The 18158-nt window shown below is 40.0% G+C and overlaps 1 protein-coding gene across 4 annotated transcripts in view; it reads right to left on the reverse strand.

The window, feature by feature from the left end:
• Positions 1-226: 226 nt before the first annotated feature.
• CRAMP1 (cramped chromatin regulator 1) overlaps positions 227-18158 on the reverse strand; it is a 50047-nt gene continuing 32115 nt past the window's right edge. For all 4 annotated transcript variants that reach the window (XM_075105847.1, XM_075105845.1, XM_075105846.1 and 1 more), the window contains exons 11-21: positions 16473-16650; positions 12991-13172; positions 12259-12333; positions 10941-11022; positions 10128-10232; positions 8948-9126; positions 8267-8347; positions 6632-6866; positions 6193-6357; positions 5392-5537; positions 227-2887 (exon numbers count right to left, since the gene is read on the reverse strand). In XM_075105847.1, the coding sequence (XP_074961948.1) occupies positions 2723-2887; positions 5392-5537; positions 6193-6357; positions 6632-6866; positions 8267-8347; positions 8948-9126; positions 10128-10232; positions 10941-11022; positions 12259-12333; positions 12991-13172; positions 16473-16650 (1593 nt within the window). In that variant the 3' untranslated portion in view covers positions 227-2722. The remainder of the gene's footprint in view (positions 2888-5391; positions 5538-6192; positions 6358-6631; positions 6867-8266; positions 8348-8947; positions 9127-10127; positions 10233-10940; positions 11023-12258; positions 12334-12990; positions 13173-16472; positions 16651-18158) is intronic.

The raw sequence follows: 18158 nt of genomic DNA on the forward strand, positions 1-18158 counted from the left end.
GATGGTAGAAAGCCTTCACAGATCTCCATGAAATGCTCTGCCATATAGGTGCAGCAACACTGGCACTTACTCTGGGCAACCTAAGAGTCGAACCCGGTGTCACATCCACTCCAATACCCGCATGGGTAAAGAAGATGAAATGTTTGTCAAGCCATTGGAGACCACCAGACCAGTCTTTCAAGATTTGGAATTTTAAGAATGAGAGTTCAGATTTTTTTTTTTTTTTAAATACAGTACTTGATTAGAATGTGTCACATCTCCTCCTGCACATCCTATAATCCACAGCCACAGCTATAGTATGAGCCCTCTACTTTTGTCCTGCAAGTCTGAAGGATTTTTGGAGGTACAGCATAAGGATAATCAGCATCACTAATGTGAGAAGCCGAAACCAAGAGGAAACAATCTGGGAACGGCCAAACCAAAAGACAGATCAACTCTAAGTGAAACTTAAAAAGTTTTAGAGGGAATGATTCTTGAGATTAATGGATATCTCCAAACTCTCCAAAGCAAAGGTGAATGCTCAGAATGATAAAATTCTCAGCATGCATTTTTCTGACAGCCTTTGACTTTTTATTTTCTAGGATTTCATGACTTCCTGATAATTGCATCAGAATTCTCAAACAAGGCTCCGTAAGAATAATAAAAGAGAAATAATGACAGAAGGACTTAATATCCCACATGACATGCAGTCAGAATAGGAAGTTAGCCCACAGGTATGAAATTCTCCATTCTTATAGTCATGATTGTTTTCTTGCTAGTAATACAGGTTTGCCTCCCTGTTGGGAAGATCCCATTGTACTAATGCTGGTTTTACACATCTGTATGGTTCCTACATCAAAGAGGAGAACGTAGCAACCTGCTATGTGGGGTCTTGGAATGTCATCCAAATCTCACTACTTTTTGAGTGAAATCAGGAAGGCTGCTCTGGGCCACACAAAAGGTGCATCAGAAAACTTGTTACATTTTCTCTTGGTAGAAAGCATAAGGCAAACTATAGCGCAGTTGAAAAAAAAAGAAACAACAAAACAACACAACTTACATAAAGCAGGGTAAAGTGACTGGGAAACAGCAAATCCAATCAGTGCATCGTGAGCAAGGTTACAAGAAAAAACTCCCAGTCAAATGCCTTGTAAAAGTAGCTAAAGGCAGGTAGAACTACATCCACCAAGTATAGTGCAAGTTGGGAAAATGAACCCCTGATAATAGCCTAAGAGATGAAGAAGTTTTGTTTATTAATAATATAAAGTTGAGGTTTATATAAGACTAGCCCCTCGGATAAGTTCAGAGCTTCTTAAAATAGCCAAGGGACATCCTCTTACTGGAGAAGCAGACAAGTGCCCACTAAAGGTATTCTCTTGTGACTCGTAGGAAAGGAAATAGGAAAAGTCTCCTGAGTTATAAAGGTAGAATCAATGGACAACAGCTGTAGAGAAAGTAACTTTATATTCTTTTATATTCCTTTGAACCCATTGGTACCAGGATCTGGGTCTTTCAAATATTAAAACACTAACATTAAATGCATATGGATTTAGTAGAGGGAGTACCAGATCCACTAGTGCCTGTGAGTGACTATAATGAAAAATGATGCCCTGAGGTACTACAGAGCACCTGGAATTCACAGAACAAGGAGGAAATAAAGGATTAAGCTAGGACTTGACACTTCCCCTCTTCATGACACAAAACAGATCTCAACAACTTTAGCGTTAACATATAATTTTTTTCTATACATTACAATATTCTTTCCTATTTCCTCTCCCAGGTCAATCCTCAGTTTTTTGTGAAGAAAGATGGCAATATATACAGGTTTCCAGCAAAGCCAAGACTAATTATGATAAAGCTCTCATAGTGATTCCAGTAAGCTCTTCTGCAGTGTTTCCTGACTTAAAAAGCAACCATTCTTCAGGGAAAGCAAAAAAAGCATTCTCCCACTCGTGGGATGAACTCCACAATGTGATGAACAATCTCAAAGGTAGAGAATATGAGTGCAGTCAGGATAATGATGATTGTGACATGTGATAGGCTTTAGAAACAGAGGAAACTCCCCAAAGATCCATGCAATCTGGGAGTAGGGTAAATCAGAGCTCCCCTACAAAACAAGAAAGCAGGTACGTGCCCCTGCTGGAATGGTCACACAACAAAACATAGCCAAAGGAACAGAATGGTCTATAAAAACAAAGCATCATAGAGTCGCAGCACCTTTGAAGAGAGTGTAAGAAACTTCAGTTTGACTGATTGATAAAAAGAGTGCCAACTAGGACATGTCAAGATGCAAAATGGTTCCCATACCCACCCCCACCCTTCATCCTCCACAACTTCAGTGTGGATCCCAAGTCATGGCATTTTGATTACTACGCAAAAAATAATTCATGTAGGGGAGCTTCTGGCAATACCCTTCCCTGCTTGAGCTTCTTGCTTAGGCCATTCCAAAGTACAAGTCCTGGACTGTCCCATAAACCTGCCATCTTGTATCACTCATGCAGGGGACACACCATTTCCTGTAATACTATTCCATGTTTTTTTGTTCCCAGTATATTGCACATTCCAGGACTTGCAAGTACTTCTTCAGACCTTTGAAGACAATGCTTCTCTTTTAGAAAGAATAGCACAAGACAGGGGCAACTGAGCCTCAGCTGCTTCTCTACAACCTGCTCTTGCCATGATCCCATGCTGCAAGCTCCGACTTTAGCTGAACAGTCTACACCAGCCTGATGGTCTCATATACTCACTGAGAGAGATCCCCAATTGGGGGACCACCTCCTCCTCCATCAAACAGAATTTCCCTGCGGGTTGGCTCAGGTATTGACAGTTCCTGGGCAAGGTCATTAAAACGAGATATGTAATCTATGCTGTTCTCATTCATCATGCAAGCCAGCTGGGAATCCACCACCTAGAAGAGACAGGAGAGAAAAGAAGTGCTACATATCAATGGAAATTTCACAGAATCTAAGAATTGTGTAGGTTGGAAGGGACATCTTGAGATCGTTTTGTCCAACCATCCTGCTCAAGTAGGGTCAGCTAGGACCTTGGCCAGGTTGCCCTGGCCCTTCTCCAGTCAGGCGCTGAATTATCTCCACGAATGGAGATTCCACAACCTCTCTGGGCAACCTGTTTCGGTGTTTGACCACCCTCCCTGTGTTCAGGTGGAATTTCATGTGTTTCAACTTATGCCTGCTGCCTCTTGTCCTGAGGAGAGCTGGGCTTCCTCATCTTCATTCCCAGCCTCTCCTCATATGAAAGATACACTTTATGTCACTTCATCTGAGTTACAGAATACCTATTGATCCATGGCTAAATGGAAGCCTCAGAAAAACCCCAAACCTCCCTCTAGTCTCAGTGGGCCTTACCTGCCTATCCTTAATTCAGTACAAAAATGTTATTTGTAACATTTTTCAAAATTAGTTAACAAGTAAGTATTTACCTCTGACATAACAACTGCATTTGTGAATAAAACTTGATTCTGCAGTACATTTAATAAGAGGCCTTTCAAAATTCTCCCATCATTAAAGCCATTTCTAAACAATACTTGCTTCCTCTGAAGACTCCCACACAAACCCACATCTGCCACAACAGCTACTCTGGTAAGCCTAAAATGGTAGCTTGTCCCATTTTTTTCGGAATGCAGTTTGTAAGATCAAGGCCTGCAATATCACTTCAATTCCACACAAATAAATTATCATATATTCCTTTAGTTAACACACACCTTGACAGATTCTCACCACCAGGTAAGCAGAACCTTCATATTTATGCCAGAAGTAGAGTTGTGTGTAGAGTCTGAAGCTGCCAAGGGCACATTAAAACAGCATGAACTTGCTGCAGCTTCTGGTTAGAAGTTTTGTACAGAATCTCCTCATCCAAATCCAAAGGGCAATGGAGGAATGACATTTTCCTTCCATCAGGGCAAGCCCCCACAAAGTTACAACGTACATGATGTTACACTAAGTCAATGACTGTAAGCTGTAGGGTAATTAAGACTGGAAGGGACCTGAAATGGTCTCTAGTTCAATCTCCTGCTCAAACAGGGTCACTTAGGAGGACAGACCAGCTTACTCAGGGCTTTACCCATGTTAGTCATGAAAAGCTCTGAAGATAGACACTGCACAACATCTCTGGGCAACCTGTTCCCGCACCTGACTGTACTCAGAATGAAAGATTTTTTCTTTGTGTGCAGTCAGAACCCTTCTCAATTCAGCTTTTGCCTGTTCCTTCTGCCATACATCACCACTGTGTGAAGGGCCTGGTTACATCTTCCCGATGACCTCCCTGCAAGTACTGGCAGGCAGTTAGGTCCCTCCCACCCTGAAGTCTTATTTCTATTATTTCCAGGTTGAACAAGCCCAGTACCATCAGGCGTTCCTCATGGACAGGTGCTTCAGCCCCCTAATCGTCTTGGTGGCCCTCTGCTGAACTTACCCCAGTTTATCTGCATCTTTCCTTTATTGGGAGCTCAGAATTGGTCAAATATTCTAGATATGGTCTCACAGCCATTGAGCATAGTGGGATAATCATCACTTGGTTCCATCTACTTGTTATGCTCTTGTTGCAACAGCCCATGACACTGTTGGTCGTCTTAGCTGTCACAGAACATCCTGCCTCATGTTCAGCTTGCTGTTTACCAAGATGCCCAGGTACTTCTCAGCAAAGCTGTGTCCTAAACAGTCAATCTCCAGCCTATATTGCTGTTGGGGTTACTCCTTCCCCAAGGTGCCCTTGGGCATTTGTCCTTGCTGAATTCCATCATGTTCCTGGCAGCTCATTCCTCCAGTCTGTCTCTGTCCCTCTGAAAGGGAGTTCTGTCCTCAACCATACCAGAGCCTTAGTAACTGCTGGTCTTCACTCTACCCCTTCAAAAGATTGCAAAACAGAAGAATAATTCTAATAACAGAGAAAATAACTCAGCAGCATAGGACCTTCTGCTGTTCTCTCAGGTAACTTAGTATTAGCCATTTCCTGCTTCTTCCTTCTGGACCTATTTATTTTTTTCTACCAGTCCTCCAACTGTACTGTAGCTGCATCAGTATTAACCTTTTTATCATTAGCATTTTGAACTTCTGCCTTATAAAGCAGAACACACAAACAGCAGGATTACAACTCTCTCTGTCAAAACAAAGATACATCCAACAAGGTAAACATGACCTCCCCCAGCAAAAAGAACCTGGGTCGAAGGTTCTCACAACAACTTCTTGCACCAGCTCTGGTGCAGTGTACCCTGAAGTCATTTTACGTCTTCCCGTTAAGGCTGTAACCTTGTTTTACGAAGCTGAAGTGCAGAAGCTTAAGGAAAAAGCATCTTTGCCTTAAGTATCTCAGGAAAGTACGATGGACAATATACAATAGTGCACACAACTGCACTAAAAAAGGAAGCAGACATCTGAATGTAATTTGATGACATACCTCTGCTACATCTGCCAGAGACCGTGACACAAAAGAGTCCCGTGAGTTTCCATCCAGAAGGCTGGGTCCCAGTAAGGAGGTGCCACTGGCAGTCCCAACAGGAGTTGGCAACATTTTTCGTCCCTTCTCAGGGGAGATGAAACTTGCTATAAAGAACAGGCATATCAGTAAGTCACTGCACTGAATGTTTGTAATTGGGAAGATAAAAAGAAGGACAAGGAAACTGAAAGTGGAAGACAGATATCTATTTCTTCTAGCTCTTAAAAATTATCTGTTACCAGCATGAACACCATCAGCATAGTGCTATGCAGAGACTCATTACATTGGCCCCATTAAATATTAATTTTAAAAACCACCAACCAAACCCCAAACAAACAAGACATGATCTCATGTCTTTGAGATTATGCTCACCAAGCACAGAACAAAGCCTATTTTTCCAACAGCAGAGCCAAGGGCATCTTTTCATTTTGGCAGAACAGCCAAAATGTCTCAACCTAACTGATGAGTCAGGCTCCAGACAGTCTATAAAAAACTGCAAAGGAGTTATTTGTCCCAAGGTATGGGCCCCAATCTAGCAACAGGAACTTTTCAGTAACAGACTTGTAGAGAGGAAAGAAAAATGTATTCAAGGCAACGCTGTTGCAATGAAAGCAGGAAGTAAGGGAAAAAATTCTACAAATGTCCTACTGGCTTTACAATTTTCCAAAGGATTCAGCTCAAATAAACATCATTGGTTGTTGGTTTTGTTAGTTTTTAAGAGAAAAGCTTTTTTGTTGCAGTTCTCTGCATACTGACACTTACAAAACAAGCTGCTGAGAGACGAGTCTGTGGAGTCATTGGGGTACCACTGGGGATCGTGGCTGGGAGAGGCAATCCAGTTCTGTTGAGGACTACTGGATGGGGACGGAAGACTTTTGGAGCTGTCACTGCCATTCAGCTTTGCAGGAGAGAGAGACACACCTTCACCTGTAAGCCAATGTCAAGAATCACTGATTCAGTCAATGCAGTAACATTATGGGACACTGCACCGATTTCTTTTTAGAAAGAGGAAAAAAAGCCCAACAACAAAAAATCCACCTACATCTGCCAGAAAATAAAGGCTAGGCACATAATTTTATTTCCAACAGAAATTAAAACAAAAAAAAGAAGCCAAGAACTACTTCCTGGAGAAGTTTCTGATATAACTTTAAGGGATTTTTTTTTAAGTTAACAGGAAGACTTCAGCTAAGCTCAGACTTACTGTATTGACCAGAGCTGATAGCTATTTCAATGATAGAATCACTGATTTGAGTGGCTGGTTCTCCTTGAGAAAGCACATCTTCAGGTGGTCCAGGCAAAGAAATATCCAAGAGAGCAGAAACATTGGGAGGGGAGAGCCGGGTACTGGAAGCCTCTGATGAGGGAAGTGGAGGGGTGGGAAGACCATTTTGGAGGGGAGTTTTGGACAGTTCTGACAGAGAAAGGACTGATGTGCCCTGTTAAAAGAAGCAGAGTTAATTGTTCATAAATTCACAAAGGACTTGGAAATCTGCCTGAAAAGCAACAGCTTAGATTCTAAGCATCAGATTAAAATCAGACTTTAAGGGGAAAGGGGGAGGAGAAGAAAAAAAAAAAGAAAGGATTAAAAAAAAAAAAGAGGACTAATAATCCAGCAGATAACATTCCTAAAATTTCATTATTATTTATATGATAAATCTGTATTATTTTCATGAAAAATATCTGTAAGCATAAACAAATATGCTTCAGCCCACACCCTGCCAAATAATCTGAAAAAATAAGGGTCTGTAACATTCCAAAGACTATTTAATACAGCCTACATAATAGAAACAAGCAGAATAATAAAATTAACATGATCCTGATGAACTTACTAGATGGTTCTTAAGAATTTAGTACTAATTTGCTTTTGTATAGGCAAAACTGCTATAACTGCTTGAAGAGTATGTAAATATTTTATACTAACTCACTACCCTTTACAGCCAGGCTTCCCAAAGCTCAATGGATCTTTTTAAGAGAGTCTCATTATTAGTACCTCATCATAGAGCTGTTCGTGATTTTTTTCTGATGTAGCATATACAAAGCTGTCCTGAGAGCAAGAACCAGAACCTAAGGCCCCATTACCACAAATAAATGCCTTAAATAGGTTCATGTCCTAACATCTGTGCTAATAAAAAAAACCCAAAACCAAACCAATCTTCCTCTTCTTTATGCTCTCCGATCAAATTAATTTGACCTTTTTTGCATGTACCTATCACAGGAAGGGTGGAAAATGCTTCCACTGAAAACAAAGAAAAGCCTGTATTCTGAGTCTTAATATCTAACACAAGGTCCTAGATCCCACTGGAGAATGAAGTTGGGGACAGGATGACTCCTACAACTTAGGTGCTGCCACAGTTACTGTGTAAGTATCTATGTCTTACTGGATTCCAGCATAAAGAAAAGTGATCCTCTGAAGAGGATGCTGGCATTACAATCATGCTTTTAGTCTTAATATCCCTCCTTCAGCAACATGCAAGCAGCAGGACTGCCAGTTGCTGAAATCTTTCTTTGTGATGTCCAAAATACACTTGTACAATATAGCAGAGCAGTTACAAACTCCTCCACTGTATCAAGAAATACATAAAACCTGTTTGTCCTTCAGAGATCAGACACTGTCAGCTTCACTTTGCTTTTTTAGAGAACGGCACCCACGCAAATTTAAGCAGCTTTCCTAAGTTTCTTTCTTTAAATTTCTTCACATGTTAGAGATTTCAATTCCCACAAAACAGTACCAATAGTGTACAATAACCTGGGGACAAGGGGTTTTAACTAATAATACCGGTGGTGTTTTCAGAACATTACCCATTTCATAAAACTGTTCTTTCAACACATACTCTACCTGGAAACCATCAGGAACTGTCTCCTGCTCATGCCGTGTTGTTAGGCTGATGAATGGAACACGACACCCAGGGCCCGAGCCCTAGAAGCACAACAGTAAGCATGTGAGTGACAAAGTTTTACACAAGGTGCTGCAAATATAGCTGGGGAGGTAAGAGACAAATGCCTATCACTGTTTATGCATGCTCTTTTTACATATCATGCCTTTCAAAATAATCCATCAACTTCCTGAGAAAATTACCTAGACTTACATGTATCTGGGTCTTAATGAAAGAAATGGCGAGGAGAAATCACAGTTTCTGTTCCAAATACATCCCTGTTTTGCCCCAAATTCCCTCCTGAATTACTGTCTATTGAAATGTGACTGTTTCTTTTCAAGCCCAGATTTGTGGATGGCCAACTTCAACAGTCTGGCAGCTAAAAGCTATTCTATAGGATGGCAATCTGTTCAACATGATGATGATTTCATCCTTCAACCCCAAAATGTAAAGACTATACAACATAGATTAGGTTTGCCATGATAAAAGTGTCTAACGGCAAGCTCCAGGATAAAGCTCATTGAAGAGTCATTAATAATACAGTTTTGGTTTTTTTTTTTTTTGTTTTTTGGTTTTTTTTTTTTTCAGCACAGTGAAAGAGCAAGACACTTAACTACTGTAAAAAGCATGCTCAAGAGTCTGACCTCTACAGCAGTGATGGAGCCTCCATTCTGATGTGCTACTGTTGACTCCTGCCCTGCTACCACCGTGGTCACTCCATCTGGGGACAATGGAGATACACCTGACAAACCATCTGCATCCAGGACAGGCACAGGGCTACCAGGGATAATACCAGCACTTTTAGCTGCCAAGTCGATAGCACCTTTTGTGTGGGGAAGGAAAAAAAAAAAACAAGGCAAAAAAAACCACATTACAAGCCTTTTCTTCAGGCAATTACTTTGTTTTGATTCATTTGAAAGACAATTTTTTAAAAAATTGCCCAGAGTCACAACTTAACACATGCAAAAAGTGAAAATGGTCATTATCTGATCAGCTGTACCAGTTGCTCCTCTTCACAAAATACAACATTTCTTTATATTTTTTCAACGTCTTATCAGTTACATCAAAACAGTTTAGAAAAATATCCCAGTTCTCCCCTCCTTGCCCTGTCCTTCTATTTTTTTTCTTCTTTGTCCCACAAATTGTGAAGTATTTGGTTATGCAATTTTTAGAAATTTCCTGTGGCTTACTAGAGATGCTATAAAAATAACATAGTCTTATTTTGTTATCTTGCCTCTAGCAGCCATCTAGTCTCAATATAAAAAATCCTTACACTGTCGCAGGATCAACCTCACCCAGATCTTTTAAAATCCACTTAAAACATCTGGACGTCTTCCCATCACAGAGAATCCTCCAAGTAAAACACAGAGGCAGGCATTGTTTTCACCTCACTAATCATTCTAATTATGGGACCCATTCTTCTTTGCACGACAGTATTTGCTGGGGGTACACCAGCATGTTTTTTCTCATAGAATTTATAATCCCACATTAGTAGATAACCTGTTTATAAGTGTCTTTCAAATATGTCACAATTCCTTTTCTTACAGCAAAATGTCACAAAAGTGCTCCACTTTGGTTACAAGTTCTAACCCCTTGCTTTGCCTGCAGGTCAGACACAGTGAAGGAACCTAGTTCAGACTGTCCCAACACTGACCGCTACCTTTCTGCAATCACACAAAACCACAGAAAGTAAGGTATCATTAACACAGCTGTTTTAGCTTCCAGAGGCACTAATAATTTTACCTAGGACATAGAAACCAACAGTGTAACATCATACAGATCACAACAGACGGTGACTCTCATTCTGTTCAAGAAATTACTTACTAGACAGGTGGTTGGTAGTCTGTGTTGGAAGAACTTTGGGCACAATTGGACGAGAAACAGCAGCTTTAGTCAGTGAGGACTGGATTGGCCGAAATGAACCTCTCCCTAGGGCAAAGGATTAAATACCTCTCAAGCAAATATAATCTAACATCTTTAAAGCAGAGCACAACATAGTTCAATGGAAGCAAACAAATTCGAAGCAGTAGCGAGCTCCAGGAATGCAAGCAGTGGAGACAACGAAACAGACTTGAAATAGTAATGCAAGCTAACCAGTGCCTTATCAAAAAAATGCAATGGCAAGTGTTGCTGTGTTATGGAAGGTGTCTCATGTTGATTTTGAGATTTAAGCTGAGATGGGGGATCGCCTGTACAACACTGTACTCAAGAGTGTATCAGCAGAAAAGCACAAATGGGCAGTATATTGATTATCCTGTATGAAATTTAAACAGTATCCCAGGTACTAGGAAAAGTCCATTATAAAATCCAGAGAAATTATTACACCCTAGAGAAAAAAATTTATGTAATTTATTCCAGAATTTTGTCACCTTGTAGAGAACTCTTTACTCTTCCCTGCTTTCAATACTGGGAAATGGAAGAAAAAGATATCTGTCATAATCATGACTTGCTTAACAATGATTCAGGAGAACAATCCCATCATCCTGTAAGAAGTGACTCAAGCAACTGGTAAATGAGTCTGTGGCTTTGAAAGGGTATTTTCCTCTTTTTAGGAATTACTCCTTTATGCACTTTTAAGGGACACTTTCCAGTCCATCTCATGGCAGCATAAAAGCAATAGAAGACATGCGGACTCACCTGTAATGGATGAGTTGGATAAGATAGAAAAGGAACAGACATGCTGGGATGGATTTCCAGATGGCCTGGGGAGCAGTGTTCTCTACATGAGAGAAACGACAATAAACCAGAATGTATTTAAACACAGAACAGAGGGTAAAGCTCATCTTCTAAGGCACAGAAGTTCATGATACCTTCCAGAATATGCATATTATTTATATGGTGTGACTATCATGCAAGAGACACAGCAATAAGGTCTGTGTAATCTTGAGAAAGAAGCGACAGACAGGAATTATGTTTTATCTGTAAACTACTCTAAGAGAAGATTTCCACATGGACAATTCTCAGAGAAATGCTGATTAGAGCTATATTCCTTTCTGATCATACTTGCAGTAATTTTCATATCTCCCTCAGAATTACAGCAGTGATCTTAAGGATGGGATCAAGTCTGTGTGCAAACTGATCTTCCATCACAATTAAATAAGTGTGAATTAATGAGGCAGCTGAATGTACTTGGGAGCTCTTAGAACAAATGTAATTGCACAGACCAGAACATCTCAGTACCAAAAAATAGCGTGTACGTAATTTCTAGGTCTCCTAGTCTTATACAGAGCAGAAGAGACCAAAGGGTATATTGACACTTGCTACCTTTGTTTTCCCCAAGCAAGTTTCCATTACTTTGGTTTAGGTTTCTTGTATGTTGTCCACCTGTGGTTTCATGGTGGCATGTGCCTTTCTGCTGGGTTATCAGGGTAGTCCAAGGGAAGTTAATGCCTGCCTACCATCAAAGTCCCATGACAACAGGCTACCTCTTCCGTACATCTCTTTAGAAGTCCCATTTTTTTTCCCCGAAATCATTGTTCTTTCAAATAGTGTTATGTTTTATTTCAGTACATAGGTTTATACCCACCCCAGTTTAACAGCCATTAGCAAGTAGGAAGTAGCGAAAAATATCTAAAGTGAAATCTTGTTGCAATAGCACTGTCAGCTCTAACAATGACAGATCAGGATACCACATGAACAAACTGCTTGTGCATCACCACAAGCACGCCCAAAGAGCAGAACCTGCTTTCAGATGAGGGGCTTTTTTATTTTTTCCAAACTACCTCATGCACTGGATTACTACTGTTGTTGAGATTCCTCATATAGGGAATATAACATAGCTGGTTACAATATAGACTAAAATGCTTGTTCCTTCATACGTTCAGTTTCACTTTTCCAGTGGATGTACAAGAAAAGTCCAGTTTTTTAATTTCAGTTAGGTGCAAATCATTATAGCTTTACTGATATTTATTCAGGAAGCAGAACAGGCATTTCACACTTTGCAAATTGTTCTGACCTGTACTACTAATGGCTTCCGCAAGTGCCTGTTCCGTAACTTCCTTGGCTTTGGCAAGAAGAAGTCCGACTGCATCTGGACAAGAACAGGAAATGCATTAGAAAGTATTTAAGCATGCAGACAGAATAAATTATATGTCCCAAACTCTGTTTTTCAGGAAAGTTGTAACTATTTATTAAAATACTGTGTTTTGTTTCAGACAGTAGAGTATTCTTTCTGCTAGAGTAGGAAAATTCTCCACCAGGAATGTATTTTTTTTCCTTCTTGTTTTATGGACATACAGCTTTCTCCCAGAAAAGCCATTTCACTACTTAACTACTGCAGCTTGCTATGAAGTTGTTACCGAGATTGTATATACAAAAATGACTATTTGAATTAAATACAGCAATAAGGTTATATTAAAATTAGCTGCATGATAAGAAGGATATCAGTTTTGCTAAACCTGGCAAACATATTTGCTGGAGCGACTTAATTAGAGAGTGATCCAGTTACATCAGGCTCTGTGATGGCATTCAGATTCAGGTTTGAAGAGGTGATGTCACTTCAAAGCATAGTTATATAGTCAAAATTGGACTAATCTCAGCTCATATAACGTTATGCTTGAGCATTGCTAGAAGCCCCGCTTCACAGGGAAGCCCATACTTTCTGGTGAACCAAAAAAACCCTGTAACACCTACTGGAAGCTGGCTCGGGCACAATATGCTACTATTCTCATTCAGTCATCTCACTTACACTGATTGTGTCTAAGTGCTGCCGGAAGGTCAGTTCTGCTTCTTTGCTAGGCAAGAACAGTTTCCCATGGCGGCTGTTGGGTGGCAGAGTTGTAGGAACTGCAAAGAGTCCACCATCTGTGTCAGTGCTTCCAGAACTTGAAGGACCAGCCACCAAGAGAGGTCTAGGGAGGTTTCTCACACCTAGAAGATTTTAACAGCAATTTAAATGAAGTTCAGTGGAAACAAAAAGAAAGCAACTATTTAGTAATGGAAGGATCATACAGAGAGCTGGGACTTATGGACTCTGGCTCTACCACCATTTGTTTGTGATCTCAGATCATGAAACTCTTGGTACTTCAGTTTTTCCACCTCAAACCAACAGTACCTGCTTCACAAAGACACTGTGAACATTCACTTGCTTTGAAATCCTTGGAAGAAGGGGGTTAAATGCAATTTTACGCTACTAGAATCTAAGCACCCAGTTTTAAGCCCCACACAGACTGTGTTAACCAGTTTACCTATTCAGCTTGTAGAAACACTTGAGGGCCCTTACCACTGAACAAAGCATACATATATCCACCATTCCTTTTGTAGGGGAAGATTATGTAGACACAGACTCATCCTAAAATGTTTATGTTTCATTTACACTCCCCACCACCATCACCCCATGGTAATTCAAGTGCAACCCCAATAAAGTGATCCTGGTGACAGAGAAATGAAAAAGCAGGGTTCAATTTGCTAAAATGCCTTCCAAAAGATGGACTGTCTTAGAAATACATTTGGCATACATTGAAATAATGGCATCTGGTTCAAATAAAACTTTTCCGTTTACACTTAACTTCAAAAAATATTGTAGGCTTTCACAGCACTGAACCCACCCTACAGGCATCCAGCTAGGATGAAAACCAGTATTGTTAGTATATCATTCTGAAGTAACCAAGAAGTGTACCTGCCTCTCTTCCACGGTAGTGCTCACTGTGCATAAATAAGACTGGGTTTTGTTACAACAGACATTATCAGCTATTTTCACACTTATGTTGCACCCATACTTGTCATGGTACTATAGCCTCTACTGCTGGGCTGGAGATCCCAGCTGGGAGGCAGCAGGCACCTGACTCACCCAGAGGGGGAAGCAGCAAAGTGGGCAATGATCCTTAGTCACACCTACTGCCTCCCTGGGCAGGAAGCCAATACAGCACAGGCTTGGGCCACCCTAATGCAGAGATGGATATATGCAAGAGTATTCAAGAATTGTTTTGAAGAACATCAAGCTTTATTTACCTAACAAATAAACCTGCAGGTTTTATTATCCTCCTGTTTAAAAGAAGAAATTGCCACCTCCACCCTGCTGCTCTATATTTTGCTGTTTTTTGAAAGGTTAGTTAAAATTACAGTGTGCCAATGTATCTAAAAATCTAAATTTGTGCCTCCTCCCTGACCAGGAGTTAGAGAGAATTATTAAAGATAACATGCATGATGTTATCTTTTTTTTTTTTTAAAAAAGAAGCAATAAAGGAATGCAACTATAATTACATTATATTTTAAGCACTCTAAGTGATGTTGCATCACAGCTGTTGCTTCACTTTTCCTAAATCTCTTTGCATGATTCTTTTTATCTTCTTTTTTTGTCTCTCCTGCTAGCTACGTGGCTTTTGTGGAGCTGTCAGTTTGCTAACGCTTTCGGTTCTTCTGGAGTGGACACAGGTTATCTTCTAATCTTTATTTTCTACCAAGAAAGCCAAATCAATTTATCTTGAATTAAAAAAAGAAACAAACCCAAAAGACAAAAAAAACCAAAAGCAGTCAGTACCTAGATGGACTCAGGACCAAAGTCTATGAAGGAATACACCTAGAAGGCCCATCATCAAAAGTAACCCCACGGTTTGCTTTCTGACAGCCAAATAACTGCAGTCATTTAATATCACTGTAGGTGAGGATACAAAGCAGCTTGATAATTAGCATAAACTAAAGGTTGCAATCCAGACCACAAACAATCCTATTTTATATCCAGAACACCCTTATCAGGGCTTATCAAGGGGATACAGTCTGTCTACCAAAACAACACAACTTAGTGCTTAGTGTGAAGACATCAGACTTGCTTGAGGTATCCGTTTGACATGCCATCCCCTGAGGCTTAGGCTGAGTGCAGTACCCGAGGCAGAACTGCTGAGAAGCTAAACCGATTACCTAGGTAGGATGCTGTACTGAACCCACTTTTACTGCTCCTCTGTTCAAGCCAAACAGCTCAGCTGAAGCCAACATGGCTATCATTGGTACTATGCAAAAGCAGGAATACATAGTCTGTATTTTTCACTTCCTGACTTTGCACCAAAGACTATATAGTATCTTAAACCACAGCGCTACACAACCCTACTTTTAACTCAGTGATGTGAACCAAAGACTAACATGGACAATTATATTTGGTTTTGAATCAATGAAGCTCTGTGTAAACAGAGCAGGTGATCGGATACAAAGTACTGTTATCTTCTTGCTGTTTGTCTGGTATCCTCCACAGTTGATCTTTACACTTACTTAAAAGGCTTCAGAAAGGATTTTCAAGGCATTAGGCATTTCAAAGCATAAAGTACAATCTCATAAATATGAATGTTGCAAAGTTTTATTCTACTGGCAAGTCTGATTTGAAAAGATATGTTCTTCAAGCCCATATATCTCACTGAAACGTAACAATTTATCTGTTTGATCTACTAAATTATTGGCTTTTCACTAGATACTTAAGTAAATACATGCTTGTCTGTAAGTACACACAATGAAGCTTTAGGCAAAGATGAAATTGAAATAATGCCATTTTAAAATGAAAACCACACAGAGCACCTAGTATGTTTTATAGCATCAGTTAAATTGCTCATGGTCCACTGCTTCTTCCAGCACAGATGTGAAAATGACAGCATAAGAATCACAATTGTTCCCAGTAACTCTGACACCTTCACAGACTTTTCTAAAGTCATAAAACATCTGTTGGCAAAAGCAACTGGACTGAAGAACAGAACTGAAATTATTGGTCTGCGTGGCTAGGCCTCACAAGTTATAGCAGCTGTACCTTCTATTAGAACAAGATGTAATTCATAATCATTCCATATTTTATAATGGCAGAATGGTACAAAAAATTTCAGTAATTATTTTATCAACAAACTTTATGCCTTATATTTACTCTCCTGCTCTGTAAGCCTCCACTCTCTTGAGATCTCATACCCTGTGTCAGTCAGCTCCTAACAAATGCCAGCATGCTCTGTAAGAGTCACTCATGAGAGCTCTTCTGGATTGTAAGTTGTATTATTGGCATGCCTTATTTTTCAAGATTCAAAGTAGTATTAAATTTAGGACAACTCTAAAGCAAATTAACACATACCAATGTTCCAAAGTAGTTAAGTTTGTAAGAGCAAGAACACTCATTCTCTGAGTGTTATGCTACTGGGATGCGCTCATCACGGTATGAGGTACTAATGGTCTGATCTCTTGAAACGGATTTTTATGAATACTAACCTGAGGAACTGGAAGCAGCACCGGGAGAAAAAGTCTTGCTGTTGCGAAGGGCAGATTGATTTCGTGCACAACCTGGACTCCTGGTGCTGATGGCAATCACCTTTCCCGGAGGAGTCAGTGACTGCTCCTCTTGAGCAGGCTTTATAGGTGACGTGGCAACAGAACTCATCTCAGGCGTCTAAAAATGCACGCACATTAAATATTGTGTACTGTTACAACAAGTACGTTGTTAAACTCACTCTACTTAGGAACCTTTAAAAAAAAAAACAAACACCTGACATACTACATTATCTTTAAGTACTCTAAACCAATCTCTCTGTGTGTTCAGTGGGCAGCCAAAATTCCCTTCCTGTGCATTTAGCAGTGTTAAATGTCATCAGTGCAATATCATTAATGTATGTTACAATTGGGTTAACACTGAAAACAAGCCTCACACAGTGTGCTGGATCACCCCAGGATAAATATTTAAAAAGAAAAAAGATGAAAAAACAGAGGTAGAGACACAGATTTGACAGACTTATGGAAAAAGTCTTGTTTTTTAATTCAGTGCAAAACTAATTTTCATAAACTCTAACCATCCAAAGGGCTCCTCTGGTTGGAAGTATACCTGGACAAAAATATTTTGCTCTTAATTCTAATCAAGTAGAGACCAAGAGTTTGTAAATTTTTCCCCATCCCCATTTCATACCCGTAATACAGAAAGAACAAGAGGCACATGCCAAGGTGCTTTACTCATTTTCAAGGCCTACCCAGTTATTTTATTAAGTTGTTTAAATGCTTTTCTAGAAAATGCTCCCTTTTTAAGGCATCTGTGTGGAACCACAGGCATAAAATTACCACCCACACTTGACTGCAATGCAATTCGCTACAGTTTGTTTTATGCTGGTAATCTTCATTCAGAGGAAGGAACCACAGCACGGTTGGCCGTTTTGTTTTGTTACCTATTATCCTGAGAAAATAGCAGGGATCTAGACAATCAATCCTTCCTCTGTTAAAGTACCCTGTGGCAAAAACGTTATGGTCCCTGCCATTATTTGATGAAATGCAGAGGATTTGAGACAAAACTTTCAAAAAGTCTACAGTAGTTCCAATTAGGCAGTTAAGTATCATCCTCCCCTCTTGAATATGTATCAGCCCCAGGACACCGACTGCGGCAAGAAGAGTCTCTTTTTTCTGAAACACGGCCAGTATGAAGTGGTATTTGACAAATAAAAGGGTATGTTGCTTCTTTTTATTGGAATATAAGATATGGTACTGTCTGAAAGAGCTCCAGTATTTTTCAGGAACACTACACTACTTTGATTAAGACATTGAGAGTGCTGAGGAGTGCAAATAATAACTGCTGGATTTCCCCCCCACCTATTCTACTCCTCTCCACCCAAGACTAAGGAGTTGTCTTTCTTTCTAGTTTGTGATTGTTTAATCCTCATCCCTGGCTGTCACATGTGTCACCAGAAGTAAAAGTAGATGCCAAAAGAGGAGACACTGTCACGGATCTGTGAGATGTCAGACCAAAAGTCTACAGTTTGAACAAAGTCTGTATCTGGAGCTACATCTGAGCAAAGATTGGTTTAAAATTTATAAAATCCTACATTCTATGTCTATAAAGTCAGGACCAAAAGGAGCTTTGTGGGGTTTAATTCTGCACCACCAAAGATCGAAGAACTACGTGTGTTTGGGAATAGC

This window comes from Phalacrocorax aristotelis, chromosome 10, assembly GCF_949628215.1.
Source record: "Phalacrocorax aristotelis chromosome 10, bGulAri2.1, whole genome shotgun sequence".
Lineage (NCBI taxonomy): Eukaryota > Metazoa > Chordata > Aves > Suliformes > Phalacrocoracidae > Phalacrocorax > Phalacrocorax aristotelis.